The sequence below is a fragment of the Tachypleus tridentatus genome, chromosome 8 (genome assembly GCF_004210375.1).
Source record: "Tachypleus tridentatus isolate NWPU-2018 chromosome 8, ASM421037v1, whole genome shotgun sequence".
Lineage (NCBI taxonomy): Eukaryota > Metazoa > Arthropoda > Merostomata > Xiphosura > Limulidae > Tachypleus > Tachypleus tridentatus.
The window spans coordinates 137763810-137786680 of NC_134832.1; the positions used below are offsets into that span (position 1 = coordinate 137763810).

Below are 22871 nucleotides of genomic sequence, written 5' to 3' on the forward strand. Positions count from 1 at the left end.
CATAAAATTTCTTATTTAAATAATAAATTCTCATTACCCTTCTACAGACTATGACGATTCTTCAATTTTAAACTTGTTAGTTAACAGATTACGCTAGTTCCCGATTCTTCAACCTTGCCATTGTTTACGAAGTTAAATACAAACTTTAAGGCACTATCACCTGACTTTATAGTTAAATTTGAGTCATATTTATTTCAAATACAATATAAAGATGAAGAAAAGTTTCATATACTCTTTTAATAACTATGCAAAACCTAACCATTAGGGCTTTAAAACAAGCTACAAAAATATGTTCCCACTTTACTTTGTTAGACAAATCCAATGGACAAAAGCATCTCAATATAAATATATCCTGAATAATTACCATTGAGATATTACATGGATACACAGATACAGCATATATAATAATTTTCAGAAAAGTGAACTGTAATATACAAGTCCTTCATGATATTAAAATATGACATCTGTAACCCACCAATAGGTTCAATCTGTTACCAGATGACAAAAGTGTTTCATTGTTAAGGTACCGTGACTTTAGAACAAGTAATAATAACAAAAAGGTGACATCAATTAATATCATGATAGTTTACAGTCTAAATTTTGCTGACTATGAGGCAATGATTACAAAAGATGATGATAAAAGGCACAAGCTGGCATCAGGTGCTGACAGACATGATGTTGGTAGGATTTTATCATACAGAAACAAAAATAACCCTTGCAATTATTAAAATATTTTCTATTGAGAGTAGAGATTAAATGATACATTTTATTCTGTTTTAATTTCATGTTTCAAATAAACTGAATAGACGTATAACTGACATATAATAGACATGCTGTTTTTAATGTATCCTTGTTTTGAAAATAGCACAAATAAGCTAACAGCAGTGAACAATGAAAGTGTTAATACCCTTACCAGCCATTCTGAAATATATAACATATGAATAAAACTCCAGTTCTGATATTCAGTTTTATGCTGTTAGTTGTTTCATGCCAGTAAACTGAAATATTTTTACTAATGCTAAACCAAATTCTGAGAATAATTTTCAAATATATAATTTGTTTTCTTTCGACTAAAAAACTAAATTGTGTTCTCAGTGATGTCAAGAAAACCCACTTGTAAAGAAATATATATGTAAAACGGCTCATTTGGGTTGGGAAAATTTTTTACATAGAGGAGTGAACAACGTTTCAACGTGAACCTGATGATGACCGAAGAAGGTCGAAGCGTTGTTCACTCCTCTATGTTCCCAGCAAATTGACTTATATAAATAATAATTCTGTGTATATGATCCTCAGAGACGTGTACAAAACACTAGTCACCTGATTAAAATACTTATGTATATTAATGTTTAAGGTATTCAAATATGTTTATGGTAGTATATGATTCTATGAAGTTAAAATAATTTTTCTTTGGGAAAATTCTCATATCTTTGGCCTGTTTTGTGCTTTTTACTAGATCTACAAAACTGAACCTCATCAAAAGTAGCAGATGTCACTTTCATTTGTACAACCTGAGCCACAAGAAACATTCATTAATTAAAAGGTGAAAATATTCCATGATAGACTGGCTAGACAGAGTACTCATTATGATTACATTGGAATGGTCAGCAATTACCTGTTATAGAAAAAAACAAGTATAGAAGATGAAAGTCTTCTAACCTGAAGATGGTAGATGATTTAAGCATCATTTTTTACACTTCTTTTTTTCTATAAGAGGCAGTTGTCACCCATTCCAGTGTATTCAGCTGAAAATATTGTTAAACATGAAAGAACCCAATTGGTGGAATCAGTAAATTCTTATAACTGTAGGTTTGAGTTTCTTTTTTTATACAGATTTAAAATTTTATGTATTTCTTGATAGTTTATGATAAAGAAAGATATTAATTAATTTACAAGTCATATTTTAGTTGCAACCTATATAGTTAACTTACTTTTGGTTAGAAGATATTAATAGCTGACAAGACTGATTTCTTCCAAAAAACAATCCTGAAACATACACTTATGGTACTTATTTTATGTTAAGCCCAGCAATGATGATTCACAAATACTGATGCGTTGTTTGTTTAACATCTACACAACAACATAAGACCAGAAAGTTGTGTTAAACTGAGAACTAACAAGTAAACATTTTGTAGTTAAGATACTATGTTACTAAAAATACCTATGATACTATCCAGTTTGAAGAAGTCAAGAGATTGGAAGATATATTAAACTTAGTATATACAAATATATATATATAAAAGTTCATAAACTTTGAAAAAAATATGTAAACAATAAACATTTTCATTATCTCTTAGAAATACATTTTCCAAATATACTTAATTATTTCAGTATATAATATGTTTATATAAAACAATATTACATCCATTCAGCATGATGTTGGGACAATATTATACATTACCAAAAATAAATGACTAACTACCGTATTGCCAACCAAGAGTGAACATTATGCTTGTATCTAGTAAGATCTTACAAAAAAACTAATACACTTAAATGTGAAGATTCTCTTTCCTTGTAAATAATAAGCACTTGGTATGCACCTACAAACAGTGCTGATAAATTATCAGTTAATTATAGGGCATAATATATTATAAATACAAATAATATATATACAAAATTATCAAACTATTGTAAATAATTACTGTGCTACCATGTAATAAGTCTAGAATAGATTTCAATTATTAGTGCAGCATTTACCCACTAATTACACAGCCTTTTGTGAAAAATGAAGTTAATTATTAGTGCAACATTTACTCACTACTTATACAGGCTTTTGTAAAAAAAGAAAAAAAAGTTAATAAAATACTGGGTGCTTTTCAAGTACTGCTGTTTCACTTTGCTTTCATTTTTGTACATAAAATAAACTTCTTGTTGGAGTTCATGAGGGTCTGTATCCTGTCATCGTGGAGAACGACCTTTTGACCTCTTCTTCGCACCACCACTACATAAGCAGTAACAGCAACTACAGACAGCCCACAGTATCAGGCAAAGAATAAATGTTCCACCAGCAGCAATCCCAACCCAGATCCACAAGTCTGTTCCTATTACTACAGAGAGTAACGACAAAAAGAAAAACATTGTGAGGAAGGAGTTTTTTTTATTGATAAGCTGTCATCTGTAAATAAATCCTAAAACTTCACAAGTGTGCTTCTGTTATTGTAACAACCTCAGCATGATCTTTATCAAATACGTTTTCTATGAATATACCACTGGTATCTATACCACCAGCGAAACAATTACAACATGGCTGTGTTGAAATTATTCTCACTAATATACTACTATCCACACATAATTTTACATCTCTAAATATGTGTTCCTATTATTGTCATAATGAAAAAAAATACTGATTGTGTGAAACCAATTCTAATCAACAAATTAATTTTACATATAAAAAAAACTGTTCGTATTACAATAGTAATGTAAAACAAAATGCAGTAACTGGATCATTGGACTTCATGCACATTCACATGCTGGACTCCAAAGGAAACTTTATTCATACAAACAAACAAAAAAATTAACAATTAATAATCTTGAGATGTGTCTTAATATTTCTGCAAATTATTTATATTTCTATATGCAAACAATCTGTGAACATTAATAAACTGATATGGTATAACAGTTGCAAGCCATATGCAATGTGTTAAGAAACATCTGGTTCATGGTGAATTAATGAATATTCAACTGTGTCATTCTGCCACAAAAATATTACTAGTTGAGTACAGAGTAACAGACCTTGCTAAAGAAGGATATTCCTATAGCAAGATTAAATGATGGTCAAAGAGAATACAACATGAAAACCAGATCTATATCAATAGAAATACACTCATTCACAAATTCAGAGCAAATCTTCACCTTTAACTTTCCCATAAAAAAGCCATGACTGTAATCTGAGTATATCTACTGCTACCTCTAAGAAGATAAGAGACAGAGATTTGAAGCTGATAAGAACTCAAGTTTTTACCCAAGTTTTGAAACCAGTACTTACTTTCCTCAGTAACTTGCTACAAAAAAAAACCAACTAAACTGGATCAACCTCATTTGACTACATACGTATCATGTCCCCCACAGATACAACATAGCCATAATCCACATAGAGAAAAAACCTATTGAAAATTTATCAAAATATAGGGTATACAAGTTAACATTTTCCTAAAATTAAAATGTATTTTCAAAAATACTTACCTCTTCTCACACTTATAGCTATTACTCAACTGCCATAAGTTTCCATTTTTGTTCATCTAAGCACTGGTCTAATTTTGTTCTCACTTGTTTTATATCCTACTCAACTGCCCTTGGTAACATACTCTCCATCTACATCAATGCACCCTCTATCCTAGTATTGTATATAAGAACCACATTCAGTTAACTTTATTAGTTTTTTGAGACTAACAACATCCCAGTCTCTAACACTGACTCTTAATGGAGAGGAAGGGCAGAAGAGTGTGGGATGAGGTTAGTATTATTGGAAATATATTTTCAATTTAGGAAAATGTTAACTTCCAAAACTTACTAATCATCTGCTGACACTTACAGCTAGAATCCTACACTGATAAGGTCAAAGGGCTAGTGATGGCATTAGCTATAAAAAAAAAAGCATCTGCACAGACCAAAGATGTGTATCAAGATGGTGGCACCCTAGTGGAAGAAACACACTACATCCATAACAGGAATGTTCTTTATCCTGAACTAAGTTCCAATAGCAAAGGTGGAATTGTACATGAGTAATCATCACTACAGGCCAGCCCCAACCAGATAGCCAAGATTCCTTACTTGGGGTTGTAATTAAAGGGTCTTTGTCCCTTTCTCTCATTGGTGGCATGGGAAATTAGAATGCAATGCTATATATAAATATACTTTGACTGGATCCCAACTTGTAGGCATAGAGTAACGTGTTCCAAGCCTCTGGAATCATGATGACAAGGATTAGCAACATCAAAACATACAAACTTTCTTCTCCACCTGAAGAAGTTCAAATAACAAAACTCCATGCTCACAATGATGGAATCAACAAAAGGAACATATTTCATTTAATTTGCAATTATGAATATTCATCCTCATTTTCAAACTGAGTGGGCAAAGATTATTCCACTTGCTTCTAGGATAATAGAGAGGACATGGAACAATATACTCAACCAAGAACCTAGGATGGATGTGGGTGTTTTCTTATAGAGAGCCACTTCGGGCTATCTGCCAAGCCCACTGAGGGAAATTGAAACCTATGATGGGACCACTCCATGTTTAGAATTATGAGGAGATAACAGATGTCCTTCCATGAACAATAAACTAAATCAATATTGATCAAATAGATAGCTTAGCACCAAATCTGAACTGGCATTTCAAATAAGCTCTTTCAAAGGTTGGTGCTGCTTCTACTGACATCTAAAAAAACATCCAGGGATCCAGTTAGGTGATCTCCAACTTCATAATCTTCTCCAAGAGTGAATAAAAAAGCTCAAACACTCTGGAGGAAAAGTCTCCATCTACCACTATTGTGACTGGAAAATGGGTGCTGTAAAACTCCCCAGCTCTGCTAGTAGAATCTGGAAACACTGCAATAAGTTAACTAAATTCCCTAAATATTAAAAGGCAAAATGACACCAATTTAGTCAATCTGATGATCAGCAGAGACAGTCAGGATCCAGCATAATATGGTAATACTTTCTGATGAGCTCATAGATGGTATTATAGAAACCCTGATTTCTACAAAACTTGTTGCAACTAGTAGTAAGTATAGTTAAATTGGTTGTTATTGTACAATTGGACTAATAAAAGTATACCTGCCTGAGCAACACTTCCCACAAACTGCGATCTAGTGAAAGCGAGAGTTAATGTACCCTGGCAAGTAAAGTGACAAGAAAACAAAAAATACTCACTCCTCCTTATAATCTAACAAATGTTGTCAAAATAGTAAGAGGGAGTAGTTTGAAATCCTCAGGAAAAGAAGAAACTGCCAGATCATTTCCAGGATGTGAGATAAACATTTTGGGAGAAAGACACACACTAACCTGTATGATGTCCCATAGAGGATAATTCAAATGGCCAGTGAAAGATATAGAAATGTGATGAATCTGATTAGATGCAACTCTCATACATTTCCTTGTTTGTAAAAAAGAGTCAAGAATAAGCAATATGAGTACTTACAAAGTAATTAAGGATAAATCTCTGGAAAGTGAAGAACCCAATGACTAAAGAAAGATCTTCCATCACCATAAAAGGAGTTAATGTGATCCACATAACACTTCAGGGCCCTCACAGGACTTAACAAATGTCCATTGTCAAATTGATCATAGAGATGTGAAATAGCTGGCAAAAAAATTGGAAAGATTTATTTACTTCCCTAACTGCCAGTCTTAGAAAAAACAGGCCTATCGCAGTATAACAAGACCAAAGTGGAGTGGTAGAGTCCTCCACATATGTAGTGCAAATCTACAACGTCCACATACCAAAAAAAAAAAACCCTTCAAAGGAAAGGTGATACATGGTACACAAAACTAAAGACTTGAATGGATGTTGAAATAAAGCATGTAATACCACCCTAATATCCCAATTAAGTAATTAAAAAGGTCATTTAGGAAGAAGGACTATAAACAATCGGAGAAGGCCAAATAGCACTGGGGAGTCAGATTTTCTGATGCTTATAAAAACCAAAAATAGTCAATAAAGCTGCCTTCTACAAAGTGGCAGTAGATAAAGCTAAAGCTGAGTCAAAAACTTGGCAATATAAAAAAAGAGATATATGACAGATTTTTTTTTGACTAAAGTTGGTTCAATCTCCTCACAAGATTCCATGGGTTACATGTGTACCATTTCCATTGATAAATTGCTATTATAGGTCTATGGATAAACTGAGACACAAACAAGGCAAATATAAAAGTTAAACTCTGATATCATGCAAAGGACTACATTACTTCCACACATGAAGTTTTAGCTTGGAAAAGTGTCTGTGTAGAATGTTGGATTGAAGTTGCCTGAACTGATAGCCAAAGAGGCAGACGTTGACCTTCTCAAAGATACTGTAGAAGAAAAAAACATGTTTGAGTTGGCCAATCTGGAGCTACCAACAGCTCTCAAACAGATCATCGAACCACAGCCATAACTCTGAGCAACAGAGGTAGAATCTCATCTAATCTTGACTCAATGCATTTATCACCAAAGCACAAGGATAAGGTGCTGATGACCAAAAATGCCTATAGTTGAGAGTTTCAGTGAGTGGTAAGTGCATCAGTCATCACAGTCTCAAACTGAGAGCAAGTCCACCAGAAAACCTTGCAATGAAGCATCTATATGGTTAGGAGAATTCAACTGGTCTGAAACAGGTGATCTACTATTAAAATCAAAACCCCTGGAAGATGGCAAGACAGGAGACTGATATGATGGGAGTGATTCCAATAAAGAAATATTCACACTTTGAAAAAAAAAGAAAAGAAAAAAGGTCCCAAGAATGTGCACCCTCATGATAGGAAGTTCAAGGGACACTGTGGAATTGATGGAATGAATCATAACAATTTTCCCCTCAATAATCTAGTCCTTGAACCATTGTCTGTTAGATGGCAAGAAGTTGTAAATGACTAGTTTAGAAGGAAGATTCATCTTCTATCCACATATTCTGGAATTCCTGACATTTGATATGTACACCTCATCCCTGAAGTGAGGTATTTATGAAAAGATGAAATTTGGGATGAGGGGTAGTATAAGAACTAAGATATTACTCCTGATGAATGAGATTGGATGATCCACTGGTTGTGCAATAACCACTGAAGGGACTGCGTGTTTTCATCCCAAAGGAATCAGGGATTTGAGGGTTGCCCACATACCCAAAAAAAAAGATAGAATCAGAACCACAAACATAAGTAAAAGTCTGAATGCCCATCCTATAACCTTAAGCTGGATGGGATTTGGATAAGACTGGTTTGTTTGTTTTGAACTAAGCACAAAGCTACAGAATGGGTTATCTGTGCTCTGTCCATGGTATCGAAACCGGTTTTAGTGTGTAAGTCCAGACATACCACTGTGCCACTGGGGGGCTTGGATAAGACTGGCTTACAACAGGTCAGGAAAGACACACAGTTGGAAAATATTGCAAGTCAGTAAAAGAATGGATTTCTCAGCTCTGATAAGAAAGCCAGCCTTAGTGGCTTCTGGAAGGAGAATCTGGGCATATTGTTCTGCCATCTAATAAGACAGTGCCAGAAGTAACCAGCTGTCCAGATAATGGAGTGTGTAAATGCTCAAAATATGAAGGTGACAATATAATCTTGTATGACTGCAAAAGACATGTGATGTAGATGCTAGGCCAAAGGGTAGATCCTTGAACAGCAGAACCTAACCCTGTGCATAGAACTTATACTGGTAGGACAACTTCACTACAACGTGAAGTTCTGCATCAGCAACATCAACCTTGATCATCCACAAATCTGGTTGAGACAAGAAATATTGGTCATTGGCTACCAATTTCATGTCTTCTTTAGTACAACAAATAAATGGAAATAAAATCCTAGAGGAATGGGACCAACCAGAAAGGGCCTCCAAACATTACAAACCTCTCCAATCTTTGATAGATGCTAAATAGCAGAGGTGGAAAAAAGAAGGCTGATTAGCCTATGTCCTGGAAAATTATGTCACTTTCTTTTTTTTTTAGATAATAATTATGAAATATAATTTATACAGAATGCCACTAGGTATGCAAATATCCCAACCAAATAAATTATTGCAGCACGTGTGAAGAGAAACCCATGTCTTAATGATGTGTCACGAAAAAGTGATAAAATTATGTGAATAAGATACTTACATACAGTACCAGGATAGAGGATGCATTGGTTTAGGTGGAGAGTATGTTACCAAGGGCAGTTGACTGGAGAATAAAAGACTGAAGCAAATGAGAAAACAAAATCAGATCAATGCTTAAATTGGCAAAGATGAAAACCCTGACAATTAAGTAGTAGCTACAAGTGCAAGATGAGGTAAGTATGTTTTGGAATTGACTTTGATGTCCTTTGCAAGAGGCTGTTATAATATCTTAATATAATATGTTGGGCCAAATTGAACTTTAATGATGACCATAAGACTGTTCCTGACTGACAATGAATGTACTAGTCCCAGCAGTATAGAGAACCAAGATCAGTGTTTTTATACAGTACAATCAATCATGGTATTTCTCTCAGATCATAATATTAGACTAGATAAAAAATATACTACTAAAGTATCTTTTATACAGTTATAAACGTGTATCCATGAACAACAAAAACAAAATCTCCAAAAATCAAAAATTTAAAAAATATATATGTTCTGTTTAGATCATTTTTTTGAAATACGTAAAGTACAAAAACACTGGAAGATAGATTATATTTCAATATTTGTATTATAATATATTACATTTTGAAAACAAAATTACCCCAACAATACCACTTCAAGATTAATGTGCTGCACTTAAACATGTTAATTTTTTGTGGTCAGTAAAACGATTATTATTTGGTTAGTAGAGCTATAAAATGGGCAATTTGCAACCTGTCCACTGCAGGGAAAATGATGACTTCAGCTGTTAAATATGTAATTTACAGCTGACAAACTTGGGAAGTATAAAATAAATTTTCTAGTCTTACTACTACCACTTCATTCCATTTATTAGTAACAGATATTTAGCTAAAATTTCAAAATCAATTTAAAAAAAATTATAAGAGTTGCCATCAAACTTTTTATAAATTTATACTCATGTGCATACTCCCCAAAATTAAATATTAATGGAAGTAGGACAATTAAGGAGCTGCTATCAGTAAGACGAGTTACTATCTACTGTAACCTATTTTCAGGTATAACCAGGTTAAATGAAAATTTATATAAAAAGATATACAACAATTATAATCAAATAATTCATAAGTTTATACCTGACTACATAATCTCAACAACTGAAAACTATAAAATTATAATATTTTGGTCAAACAGTGTTCTAATTACATTTCCTTACCATTAGAGAATGTTCCAATGTATTGTTTAATTACTTCTGTGGCATTTTTTCTAAACTCTTCAAACTCTGCAATTGATTTCACTTCAGCTACAATTCAGGAAAGAACTAATCATCAGTCATATGATTCATAAAATTTTCAGTTGTAAAATTGACTAGCTTTACATTTATTGATTCATTACCTTTTGCAATACACAGTTCTTTAGTTTGTGACTACATACCTCTTAATATAAATACTTTCTTTATAAAATTAATTTTAAGAATGAACCTACAAAAGTTTGAAATGGGTAAAGCATACCTATCAAAATATGGTAATGGAAGCTAGTAAAGAAAATAGGTCATATTTCATGAACAAAGTTTAAAATGAATGCATTAAAATTAATTTTGAAAAGAAAATATTTGTAACATTTTCCTTGTGATAGCCACAGGTAATTATGTAAACCATTTTGTAAAATGTCATACTTCCATAAGCTATCTTATAAGGGCTTTATAAACAGAGATATAATATATGAATGTGAGTTATTCAACTTTACAGTTGTGTTACAAGCAACAGATTTTATAAGTGTGAAACTTTAAGAGTCGCCACAGTCTTAAAGTTGTTTCATGAAAAGAAAATTCCTTAACCACAAGTGTTCAAGCATACCACAAGCTTAAACAGATTCTTCTAATACAAGCAACTGTAAATGGTTTAATTTTTATAGCTGTTTCATGAACAACAGATTCCTTCCATGTCAGGGCTTTAATGGTTCCAAGTCTTACAAGTACTTAACAAACAACAGATTCCTCAAATATGAACAACTGCATACTGCTCTTGCTATTTTATAAAGAAAATAACTTCATCAATCTCTAAATTTTAACAAAAAGTAATATAAAGAACAACTTGCTTTTGCTAGTTCATTTTTAACATTAGTTACAGTTACATAATTTGAAACAATGAACCATTAATGTTTAATCTGCTGTCCACCTTTTATGTTTACAGTGGTACATCCTATTGTGTGAAAATTACTTTAGATCACATAGCTTTTGTGATTTTGGGTTTTTCTACAAAACTAACAATGGATAATATAAAAACAGTGTAAAAAGCTGTGAACCATACTGACCTAACTGATAATTCACCTAATACATTCCAATCCTTAATATGCATTTTAGTTTTCTGATATATTGATCTGTAACATTAAGTTTGTTACACAGGACATTAACTTATAATTTGTGTTTTACTTCTCATCTATTCTGCTAGCTGTCTTTTGATACAAAAAAAACCTTTATAATATTAAACTCCTAATCTCTTCTAAGATAAGTTTCCTATGTTAGGCTTAGGGTATAGATGGTGATATATCAAAATTGTCAGATTTAATTTATTTTTCTTAGTAAGTGTACAGTATCTTAGATAAAAGGCAATTACAGAAAAATAACATGCAATAGAATGTACAACAATCAAAACTATTCTTCAATACACAAAACAGGTTATTTATACAGCACCCACTCAATTTTAGACAAGTACTGCAGGATAATAAAATAATACTGCAAACCTAAATAAACTTGTTGAGTGCTCTCAAATAGTTGTTTCTCCTTATAATTCTGTTATATAGTTCTACTATATACACTTACTTTCTTGTTAATAAAAGTTATTTACTACATGTATTCTTTAACATTTCTGAAAAGAAGCAAATGATGTGGGTCTATATAGCTTAACAATTATAAAGAAATATGTGGTACCATCTGATATGTTCCTACCAAGTCCATATTAAGGGTGTCATTGACCCTAGGCTTACCAACTTAAAGAGGTCCCATTGAGACAGAACCTCTATATGCAATACATTTATTGTCATAGCATCATGCCTCCTAATTAGTGTGAGGCCCTGAGATTCAGACTGGTAAGCCTATGTCTTAATCCAGGGGTTGGTTCCTACCAATTTTTGAACAAAATAAATCTGTAAGACCATATCTAGTTCCACTGCATGTATGATTACTTTATGAAATCTTTATGCATTGAAACTCTAATTGTTATATATTAATCAAAACCATGTCTATATATTATTATACACACACCAAACCAAAAGAATGTCTCATCATGAAGTATGAATAATTCTCAGCAAAACAAAAAACAACCATAATACACAACTGGTGCCTGACTATTTATGAACATAGTTTTTACATATACAAAGAACTAACTAGACAAGTTAAATATGTATGAATGAAAATAAAACAAAAATAAAAACATCTTTCTCCATATAAAAACCTTTTTTCATTTATAAACAAGATTTTACAGAAATTATTCTGACTATGTGAAAGCATCAATAAAATTGCATTTTTGTATCATTCTATAAACATATGTGAAAGCAAAAAGACAGATACTTACTAAACACAATAAAACATATACACAAGGCCAAAAGAATGTGCTTCATCTTTGACGAAAGTTCCTGAAATATAGACATAATCTTGTCAGAATCAGATACTGGCAAATATATTCCAATAAAGCATGCATATTGTTTTAGTCTAGTTTTTCAGTTATTACTGATAAACAACTATGTTACAATTACTTAAGTTCATATTCAGAAATATATATACTGTACTCATAAATGTATTTTATCTTTATGAAAAAAAAATTTAAAAGTCTCACTTCAATTAAGGTTTAACAAGGTGGTTTTATACACACTAATTACTTAAATTAGTGGTTTAGCTAGTGTTGACATATAAAAAACAAGTCTGACAGTTCAAGTCTGGATTAATGTGTGGTTTCATAACTTAAAAAAAAAAGTGTTTATCTCCAAACAAGTGAGACAACCTGAGTAATTTTCAGATGATACAGGGAATAAACTATTATTATTACTTTGTATAAGAACTAGATGTCTACGTGTACCCTAATTTATAAACTTGCAAAATTTGAAAGGTTTCTCAAGAATTTGTATCAGTTGTTTGATGGAGAATGTATATTGCAATATTCTTGTGAAATTTAGCTCAGTTTTCATATGCAATTTTTAGAAATGCTTAAAAGTCTCAAAGTTAAAATTAGACAACCCAAAAGCTTGTAAGTATTTATTCTTCACATTTATCTTGACCCAGCATGGCCAGGTGGTTAAGGAACTTGACTTGTAATCTGAGGGTCACAGGTTCGAATCCCCATCACACCAAACATGTTTGCCCTTTCAGCCATAGGGGTGTTGTAATGTGAAGGTCAATTCCACTATTCATTGGTAAAAAAGTAGCCCAAGAGTTGGCGGTGGGTGGTGATGACTAGCTGCCTTCCCTCTAGTCTTACACTGCTAAATTAGGAACAGCTTGCACAGATAGCCCTCGTGTAGCTTTGTGCAAAACTTAAAAAAAAACAAAAAAACATTTATCTTTGTGTTAAAAATCTGTGTATGTACCATAAGGTTGATGAAACTATACATTTTAATAGAAGATATATTTGCAAGTAAAAGACTTATAATTCCAAGATGGGATGTACACTGGGATGTACACCAAGAATGAGATGCACAGAACCAATGTTTGTCAGACTTTCCTGAAAGTTAACATTTTTCTACACAAAAAACATATTTTTGATTGGTATTTACCTCGTTTCACACAAAACTGTCTTGACCTTCAACTCTAAGCATTGCTAAAATATTTTTTAGTTGTAGCACACCAGTCTGTTATGTCTCTATATTTTCATGCCATTTCAGAACACATGGTTACTCTGCACTAATCATACTATACTACGCCACATTTACTAATACAGATAGCTCTCTCTACTTCTCTAGTGCAATCCTCACTTTCAAAAGTGAACTAAAATCCTGGCACATCAGTGGGAATGAAGGGGTGAGGGAAGATAAGTATCTATCAGAAATACACATCAGTGGGAATGAAGGGGGTGAGGGAAGATAAGTATCTATCAGAAATACACATCAGTGGGAATGAAGGGGGTGAGGGAAGATAAGTATCTATCAGAAATACATTTTCAGTGTCAGAAAATGTTAACTTCCAAGATGGTACTACCTCCATTCACCCAAAGCTAGAATTACACACTGAAAAGGTGGAAAGTCTGGTGAAAATGTGACAGTATTCAAACAAGCAGACAACAAACACCTGAAAGGAATGTGTGCCAGAAAAAGAAAGTAAAGCACACATGTGGAGTATAGTACTATTTATGGAACAGGTATACTCCTCACCAAGTAATGAAACAGTAACATAAATATCGGGCGGAATGTATGAGACAAGTATTGAAAATGCAGTAAAAAGATGTACAGCACTTTATTTTGAAGCAGTGCAGTGTAACTATGACATGGATTAGTGCAGAGTGGACATATAAAACGTCTAGTATGCAATAGACAACAGGTCCAAAGAATTATATACTAAGGGAAGAGTTCCAGAGCACACTGGAGCAAGTCCACTGATGTCTTATTGAGAATAGTGGTAACAACAAAAGCTATCTTCTCCTTAAAAGAAAAATAACAGTGAAGTGTCATAATCAAGTAGTGAGAGAAAGTTTTGTATGACAATTTTGAATCAGCTAGTAGTCAACAGACAGTGCATTATTATAGTATGTTTTACAGCCAAACATGACGAGGGTTAAAGGATGACCATAAATTCTATATCTATAGGCCATGTGCAATCCACACAGACAAAAAAAAAACACACAGGGAAAGAATATCACGATATGTCAAATTAAGTCAAGTGCTGGTCATCTGGGTTAAAACTTCATTAGAAGCCCCTTGCATTACATTTAAGCCCAACAAGTGCAGTCTGCCAGACAATAAACACCTACGAGAATCTCCTCAGGATACATCAGGTTATGGCATCCAATTCAACATAATACTGTCCTTTTCAGAACAATCTTTCAAAAATGCAAGTTACTGAACTCTGGACTTTAAAACCCACTTGATATATCTTAAAGACTCGTGCTAATTCTGTACTAACAAGCCAAATAAATCAAAACTGAAGCTTATAACAGATAGGATATGATAGCTTAACTAGTTTCAATTATGAATTAATAAACATTTACAATGTTGTTTTCTTGTTTGTTTGTATTTTTAATTTTGCACAAAGCTACATGACAGCTATCAGCACTAGCCCTCCCTAATTTAGCAGTGTAAGACTAGAGGGAAGGCAGCTTGTCATCACCACCCACCACCAACTCTTGGGCTACTTTTTTACTAACAAATAGTAGGATTAATCATCATATTATTATGCCCCAAGATACTTATCTTCCCTTACCCCCTTCCTTCCCACTGATGTACCAGTATTTTAGTTCGTAACTGCAATTTTTGAAAGTGAGGATTGCACTAGAGAAGTAGAGAGAGCTATCTGTATTAGTAAATGTGGTGTAGTATAGTATGATTAGTGCAGAGTAACCATGTGTTCTGAAATGGCATGAAAATATAGAGACATAACAGACTGGTGTGCTACAACTAAAAATATTTTAGCAATGCTTAGAGTTGAAGGTCAAGACAGTTTTGTGTGAAACGAGGTAAATACCAATCAAAAATATGTTTGTTGTGTAGAAAATGTTAACTTTCAGAAAAGTCTGACAAACATTGGTTCTGTGCATCTCATTCTTGGTGTACATCCCAGTGTACATCCCATCTTGGAATTATAAGTCTTTTACTTGCAAATAAATCTTCTATTAAAATGTATAGTTTCATCAACCTTATGGTACATACACAGATTTTTAACACAAAGATATATGTTGTTGTTTTTTTTATTTTGCACAAAGCTACACAAGGGTTGTCTGTGCAAGCTGTTCCTAATTTAGCAGTGTAAGACTACAGGGAAGGCAGCTAGTAATCACCACCCACTGCCAACTCTTGGGCTACTTTTTTACCAATGAATAGTGGGATTGACCATCACATTATAACATCACCATGGCTGAAAGTGCAGGCATGTTTGGTGTGACAGATATTCAAACCTGCTACCCTTGGATTACAAGTCGAGCTCTTTAACCATCTGGCCATGCCAGGCCTATTGTTTTCTTAATATTATTATATTAAACAGTCTCAATTACTTTTAAGTTATGGAAAGTATGTTACAATTTTTTTAAAGAAAGACAATGACCACTAACCATTACCTACATTTTAAAATTAACATCCCCAGGTGGAAATTAGTCATACATAAGTAAGTTGCTTCTAATGACAGCCTTACAAGGTAATATTTCAGGAACTATACTTCTGGGCTATTTATGGCTATTATATAAAGAATAAGTGGATGTAGTGACACAGACTGTAAGGATGTGTTGAAGAGTCAAAACTGTTTTAATATAACATACCCAACCTCTGTACTAATGTATTCACAAGTAACACCAGCTTCGTGAGGTTTAGGACCACCTAAAGGATATGTCCTTCTATTTTTACTAATGAAAGTGGTATGAATAACACCTTCTGTGCAACATGCAGCTACTTATTAAAGGAAACATGAGATAAGTTAGTTCTCTAAAGAGTTTCCACTTCACTTACTAGATGGAACCAACATTCAATCAATCAACAATTAAAAACATTTGTAACAAGAAACTTAACAAAGGTTCTAGTTTCAATAATTCAGAAACTAGCAACAGGTCTGTGTTGTTACACATCACAGCCAGAGAGTGTTGGTAAAAATGAAATAAGCAATACTTGAGTGTCTTGTTCAGTGAATAAATAGCATTTTTAAAAATACAAACTTATTAAGGTCTTAGACACACATACTGCCTCACCATCACCAAGTCCACACCATTCAATTTCCACCACAAGAAGGTTTATTGATTTTATGAAGATGGAACAGCAGACCATTCAGTAACTACAGTCTTCAAATAAATACCAGTCATCAGTTTCTCTCTTCTGAATGCAGAATTCAAAACTGTGATTGTGATGAAAAGTTGAAATTAGCAAAATTATGCACCGAACTTTCAACGTGACAATTACAGTGACCTATGAAGTAAACTATTCAAGAACTTCAGATTTACTAAAACTATACTAACTGTCCATGAGGCTATCAACCATACACACACACTGGAAAAATTTCCTGGGTCATGCAAGGAAATAGTATTGCAAGATTCCTTGTTGATATAACAGATAATGCCAGTACCAATTTAAGAGAAATTACCATAACCATTCCACTGTTCTAAAGTACTATCACTCATATTCCAGATCAGAAACATGGTTGGAGTGTCTCTATTAAACCATACTGCAGATTCATTATGCTTTGTCATCACTAGTTGTGACAATTATCATACCATCTTTCATTCAAAAATATTCTGAAATTTCCATACTGAAATTCCAAGAAAATCTGAAATCAATTGATATGCATTATCCAATCACATTTGAACTAAAAAATAGTATTAGCTATTAGATTTTCCAGGTTTGATGTTAAAGAAACGCGAATGTATCTTGGAACGGCTGGTATGGATATTAACACTTTTATTGATAAGGAGAGAACAACATTTTGGCCTTCCAAGGCAATTTTCAGGTTAACCTGAAGATGACCTAGGAAGGCCAAACCATTGTTCTCTCCTTATCAATAAAAGTGTTAATATCCATACCAGCCATTCCAAGATACATTTTTACTTCAAGTGGATTTCTCATCATCAAAGTAGATACTTTATTTCACTTCACCAGCTGTAGCTCCTTAGCCTGTAGTGAAAGTTTAATTTATTAACACATTTATCTTGACAGCAGTTGTGTTTGAAGTGATATGAAATGAAAAGTGCAAAAAGTGGTGTAGTTTTTAGCATGATAGAAGAGATGATAGACAAAGTATTTCTTAAAATTACTGTTTTCTAATCTTAGTCATAATTAATCAAACTACAATAAACATACAAGAGATTCAGGTGCTGTCAAAAGAGTGAAACTTCTGGAGAGCAGTGCTAGAATGAGTGGTTGACATTGTGGTCTTCCTCTCCAAAAAATATTTGAATTTTTTGGTTAAACATAATCTAGTTTTTACAGAAATTTACATCAGAAATTCCAAAGTTCAAACCAATGGTTATTACTTGTGCAATACTATTCAAAATGAATTAACTAAACTGGTACCAAGGGATATTGAAAACATTAACACATCTTTTGAAGACTGCACAATATTTTTCCTTAATTTTGGATTGTACCCCCAATCTCTTTTATAAAGAATGTAATTTTGAGATCTGTGGAATGCATGAATGGGACAAGACAGAATATTAAAAAGAACTTTACTGATTACCTGAAAGTGGACAACACATCAGGCAACTGATTGCTGGAAACATTTCTTAATTGTATGTAAAATTGGGCCTTGAACATTCAGGATTGTAAGGTCAATCACATGATAATGGATCAAATATAAAAAGTGAGATTATTGGCACACAAGTACAGCTTCTTGAAACAAATGTTAAGGCTTTATGTGTCCCTTGCAAAAGCCACTCACTGAAACTTATGAAAGTTGATGGTGTAATATCATCTACTAGTGCTCTGTCAATTTTCAGGTTTATGACAACACTTCACACCACATTTTCTTCATCTCAGATGGGAGAGTCATACCACTTGCGTGAAAACTTCCTGCTACCACTTAGATAATTTCACAAGAGCATTAGGAAATCTGGATAGGTATGGACAAGAGATAAAAGATGCCTTAGCTACCAAATCAATTTTACTGGCTGCAAGATATTCATATTATCTGCAATTATCTGATATGAGATTTTGTTTCAGATTAACAAAGCTAGCAAACCTGTGCAGTCATAAAGGGTCTCACTCAATGTATTGAAAGGTAACATGAAGGTAATGTACAAATGTCTTCAGCAATACTGTGAACTAGCTTCATCAATGCCACCACCATTGAGCATGAAATCTCAAAAACAAGGAAAGTCAAAAGAGTTTTTCCTGAGGTGTGTTCTCAGCTGAAAAGGAAATTATTTTAAAAACTCTGATGATGATGTTAACACACTTTTTTTCCAGAATAACATTTAAAGAATGATTTTCCTCTGCAACTTCTGAGCCATACTTTGAGTTCTGTGAAAGAACATTTTGACCAATAAATGAAGTATCTGACTGGTATAGGTTCTTATATTGTGCCAAAAATCTCATTGATAAGAAATTATTTTACTCTAAGAAATTTGGGAGAAAAATAGGTGCCATTGATACAGATGAGTTTAAGTGGAGCTCAAACGATTTGTGACTGTTGTTTGAGACAACAAAAAATAACTTTTCACAAAAAATTATCTGATTACAACTGCTGGAAAAGTATCTGTTGGTCACTCCTCCTACCTTCATCCTCCTTCCATAATTGTAGTGATTATGCATTCAACAAGTGTAGAAGAAAAACTAAATGTAGGAGGGTCCAAGATCTATCTGAATGAGCAGAGCATGATAACGTACAAAACAGGCACACCTATTACAGCTGGGAACCAGGGCTCTCATTAGAGCTCTGGAAGCTCTTTGGTTGTGCATTAACCATATGCATTCTTCTGCTTTTTCTAATTTTGATACATTCTTACTTGTAACTCTTCAGTACATTAAAGTTTGTGCACTCTAAACAGTGCAACAGACTTACCTCAAAAAGAGTTAGCATGTTAAGGCATATAGTAGTACATAATCTAAGTTTTGTGGGCATAAATGGAGACCGAACATAGGAATGAACATGTTTCTCTTCAACAGCTTGACTTCCAAGTGAGTCTGTGTTTTCTGAAAATCAATCTCCTGATGAGAAAAGGAAAGTGAGGAAGAGCCTGGAAAGATTTAGGACAAGACTGAGAATATGAATATAACAAACTAGAAGACAAAGAAGAAGATCTCTATCATTAGGAAGGAATAATTAAACTTCTTGAAAAAAGAAAAAGCTGTTAGCTATAAGAAAATTAAAACATTTTGATTTTAAACACTGACATAGTAAATTCTGTTAACTATTATTTACTGTACTACTAATCATATTAGTGACAACTGTTAAATTATAAGGAGTTAATCAAACTGTAGTGAATTTTGATAAATACACCATTATCAAGATGTGTTTGTTTAAAATACACTTTAAAACATCTAATACAATAAGGTAAGAATAGTTTTTCACACAATATGGGGTTTCTTTAGTAGTTGGTAAGTACAAAGATATAGTTTGTTTTATCCGTGTTCTGTTAAACAGAGAAATTAAAACCTAATTCTTAACATTATAAGCCCTCAGGACTTAACACTGCAGAGGGGATGGGACAAATTTTTATGGGAAATGCTTCTTTTACAAATCCAATATTAATTTCTTTTTAACCTGAAATACATAGAATTATAAAGATAACTGTAACTCAGGTAATGAACTAAAGAAAATGTTACCCATGGAATCCTATTCTGATAAATTTTGACCAATAAGAGGCTCTCAAAGTTTTACTAACATCGCATATCTGAAATTAAGGGTGAGCAGGTATTCATGATGGATCACAGTCATCATGGACATTCTAAGGTGAGGCATTTAAATTAAAAAAAGACATATTCTACTGTTTTCAAATTACAATAAATGTATTTTTATGAGATACCTTGTTTTTTCCCAACTGCAAAAAAATCAAAATAGAAGAGATTCACCATTGCCAATATTGACCACAGGGAAAGGGAGAATCCAAAAACTTTGTAATGATAAGTGCATGGAATCTCATGCACAAAACTAACCTTGTCCTGTAACCCTATAATTTTCCTACAGTCACTTAAATGAAAGCAAGTATTAGTTACTGATAATACAACAGTTTTTCAACCAATAATGTTTCAACTTTACCTACAATCATTTTCTACTTTCAAGTGTTTTTTCCTTTCAACAAGTTTAACTATAAACAAAAGTAAAAAAAAACTGTGACAGTATTTACCCAAAGGGTAAACAGATTCATATGTTTAATTCATATGTATCAATTAATCATACTAATTATTGCTAGGATTTCCTACATATTTTACCCAAATGTTTTGGTTAATTTTTTACACTGAATAGTTGTAGTAAGCAAACATATAGTCACTCAACATGTTACAATATAAGGTAACTGCAGTCTGTATCAGTTGTGAACACATTACAAATAAACTGATAATTTATGGATTATATATACAGAGAAAACATATCTGAGGATAAAACGTCCTATCTACAAACTTAGCAAGAAGTGACATGCCTGGAAATAAACTGTTCAGAGAAAAACTGTGATCAATCATGAATTTTTAGAATGGTAGAAGAGATAAAGATTACTTTTTCAAAGTTTATAAAAGATTATAAACAGACATTTTGAAGAAAATAAAGAGATGGATACTTACAATGATAGTAATTACAAGAAATATGACATAAAGAGGAAGGTTTTGTGAAAATGAAAATCTGGTGGTGCCCCGAATCAGGTGTTAAAAATTCTTACAAGAATGGACAATCTCTCTACAGGTGGCTTGTTTGAGTAGCAGAATAAGAAAGATTATAAATAGGAGCTATTAAGAATTTTGATAGAAGATATTAGCTTGTTTATTAACAAAATTATTTTTGATTACAAACAGAATGTTTACTGTATGATACGGTATGTACTATTATTTTAAATTATAGTTGGCTTAGTTAATAAATATAAAAGCAATAAAAGTTACCTAGTTTTATTGCTATGGTTGTTTATTATTGTTGATTGAAGGGTTTTTGCCAATTCCAGTTGGGCAAACAGAAGTTTAAAATAATTAATAAATAAATATTTTTATTAAATGCAAAAATATTATTAAGCCAATTGAAAATATGAAATTTCTATGAAACAACTGAGAAATTATACAAGTGATTGCACTACAACTAAAGTTATTCACCTTTCAAGTCTATTTAACACTGAATATTGTAAATTACAATATAAATTAATTACTGAGCTAGATCTATACTTGTTTAGAGCAAATAAATACATGGTTAATTTACTGTCAAAAGCAAAGTAAATATCACACTTTAATTATGAAGAAATCAATCTAAAGGTGGCTCAATGAGACTAATTTGTCGTTAAGCTTAAATAAACTTAAGTAACAAAGACCTTCTGAAAGTATGTTGATCACAGAGGATTTTTTTTGCATGGCTACTGTTAGTCTAATATAATTGGGACTAACCTGAATATCTTAGGCTTGCCAAATCTCATGAAATGTTATTTAATTTTCACTAACAGTAACGATATCCAAACTTCGAAACTTTGCATTCTGACTTTCATAATATTAACATTAATATGCTACATTACACTACAGCACACAGTATACAAAAGATTCAAAACTATATATATATATATATATATATATAAGCAAATCCAGAAACTGAGTTGCTTTTTTAGGTCAACATTGAGCATACCTTTGTTTACTTTGGCTGAAACAACTAAAATTTAAAAGTTTAATTTTCATTTCTTAGGCTTAGCTACTGCTTATGACACGTTTATAAAATCAAAACAAACCTTTATTAAATTGTAATTATTTATCTCACCTTTTTTTATATAGTTATTACTCCAAAGTACACGATTAATGACATTACTTTCTTTTCAACGTACTCAAAATTATATAATGAAACTCACAAGTCCAACTTTGTTAAATTTGTACTCCAGGTTCGGAGTAAGCGAAAATCAAAAATAGACTACCTGGTTTTACATTCATTTTATTATGTAGGTCACTACTAATATATACTTCCGCAACCAATAATCTTGTTTAAATAGCATCAAGATACCAACTTAAGTTTGCTTTGTAAAAGCTGATTTTGTTGTACATGTTTCATGTAATAAGTATTATAAAATCTTATGCACATGTGTTGAAATAATGTTTAAACTAACCATAATAAAAAAAGTTCCTCGCATTTTTTTCCGAACTGTAAGACTATGCGCAGTGTAAATTAAGTCTCATATTTGTACTCTGACTTCGTAAATGGATATTTTCATTATCATAAAACGTATATTGTTAAATTTAAAAAATCACCACTGGCTTTAAAGAATATCTATGATTGGGATAAGTCAAGTGATGTTGAAAAATTGCCTTCGTATCCTCTCACCTTTCGCAGATTATTT

The 22871-nt window shown here is 32.5% G+C and overlaps 1 protein-coding gene across 6 annotated transcripts; it reads right to left on the minus strand.

Moving 5' to 3' along the window:
• Positions 1 to 1403: 1403 nt before the first annotated feature.
• Positions 1404 to 22574, minus strand: LOC143223596 (uncharacterized). 6 transcript variants are annotated; one of them, XM_076451745.1, is made up of 6 exons: positions 22301 to 22574; positions 19424 to 19598; positions 16615 to 16765; positions 12318 to 12378; positions 9962 to 10048; positions 1404 to 3047 (listed from the first exon to the last, which is right to left on the minus strand). In XM_076451745.1, the coding sequence occupies exons 3-6, from the start codon at positions 16696 to 16698 to the stop codon at positions 2899 to 2901; spliced, it is 381 nt and encodes a 126-aa protein (XP_076307860.1). In that variant the 5' UTR covers positions 16699 to 16765; positions 19424 to 19598; positions 22301 to 22574; the 3' UTR covers positions 1404 to 2898. The 6 variants fall into 6 exon arrangements, with proteins under 6 accessions (XP_076307860.1, XP_076307866.1, XP_076307862.1 ...); XM_076451751.1 differs by having other exon boundaries at positions 16623 to 16765; positions 22301 to 22563; XM_076451747.1 differs by lacking the exon at positions 22301 to 22574 and adding an exon at positions 21940 to 22077.
• Positions 22575 to 22871: the final 297 nt, after the last annotated feature.

Excerpts from the sequence above, each read along its gene's own strand:
- LOC143223596 (XM_076451748.1), bottom strand. The coding sequence starts at position 16,698 with ATGGTCTGCTGTTCCATCTTCATAAAATCAATAAACCTTCTTGTGGTG. Across the intron at positions 12,379-16,614 it reads GACTTGGTGATGGTGAGGCA|GAACTTTCGTCAAAGATGAA; the intron begins GTATGTGTGTCT and ends TCTATATTTCAG. Across the intron at positions 10,049-12,317 it reads TATATGTTTTATTGTGTTTA|CTGAAGTGAAATCAATTGCA; the intron begins GTAAGTATCTGT and ends CCTGAATTGTAG.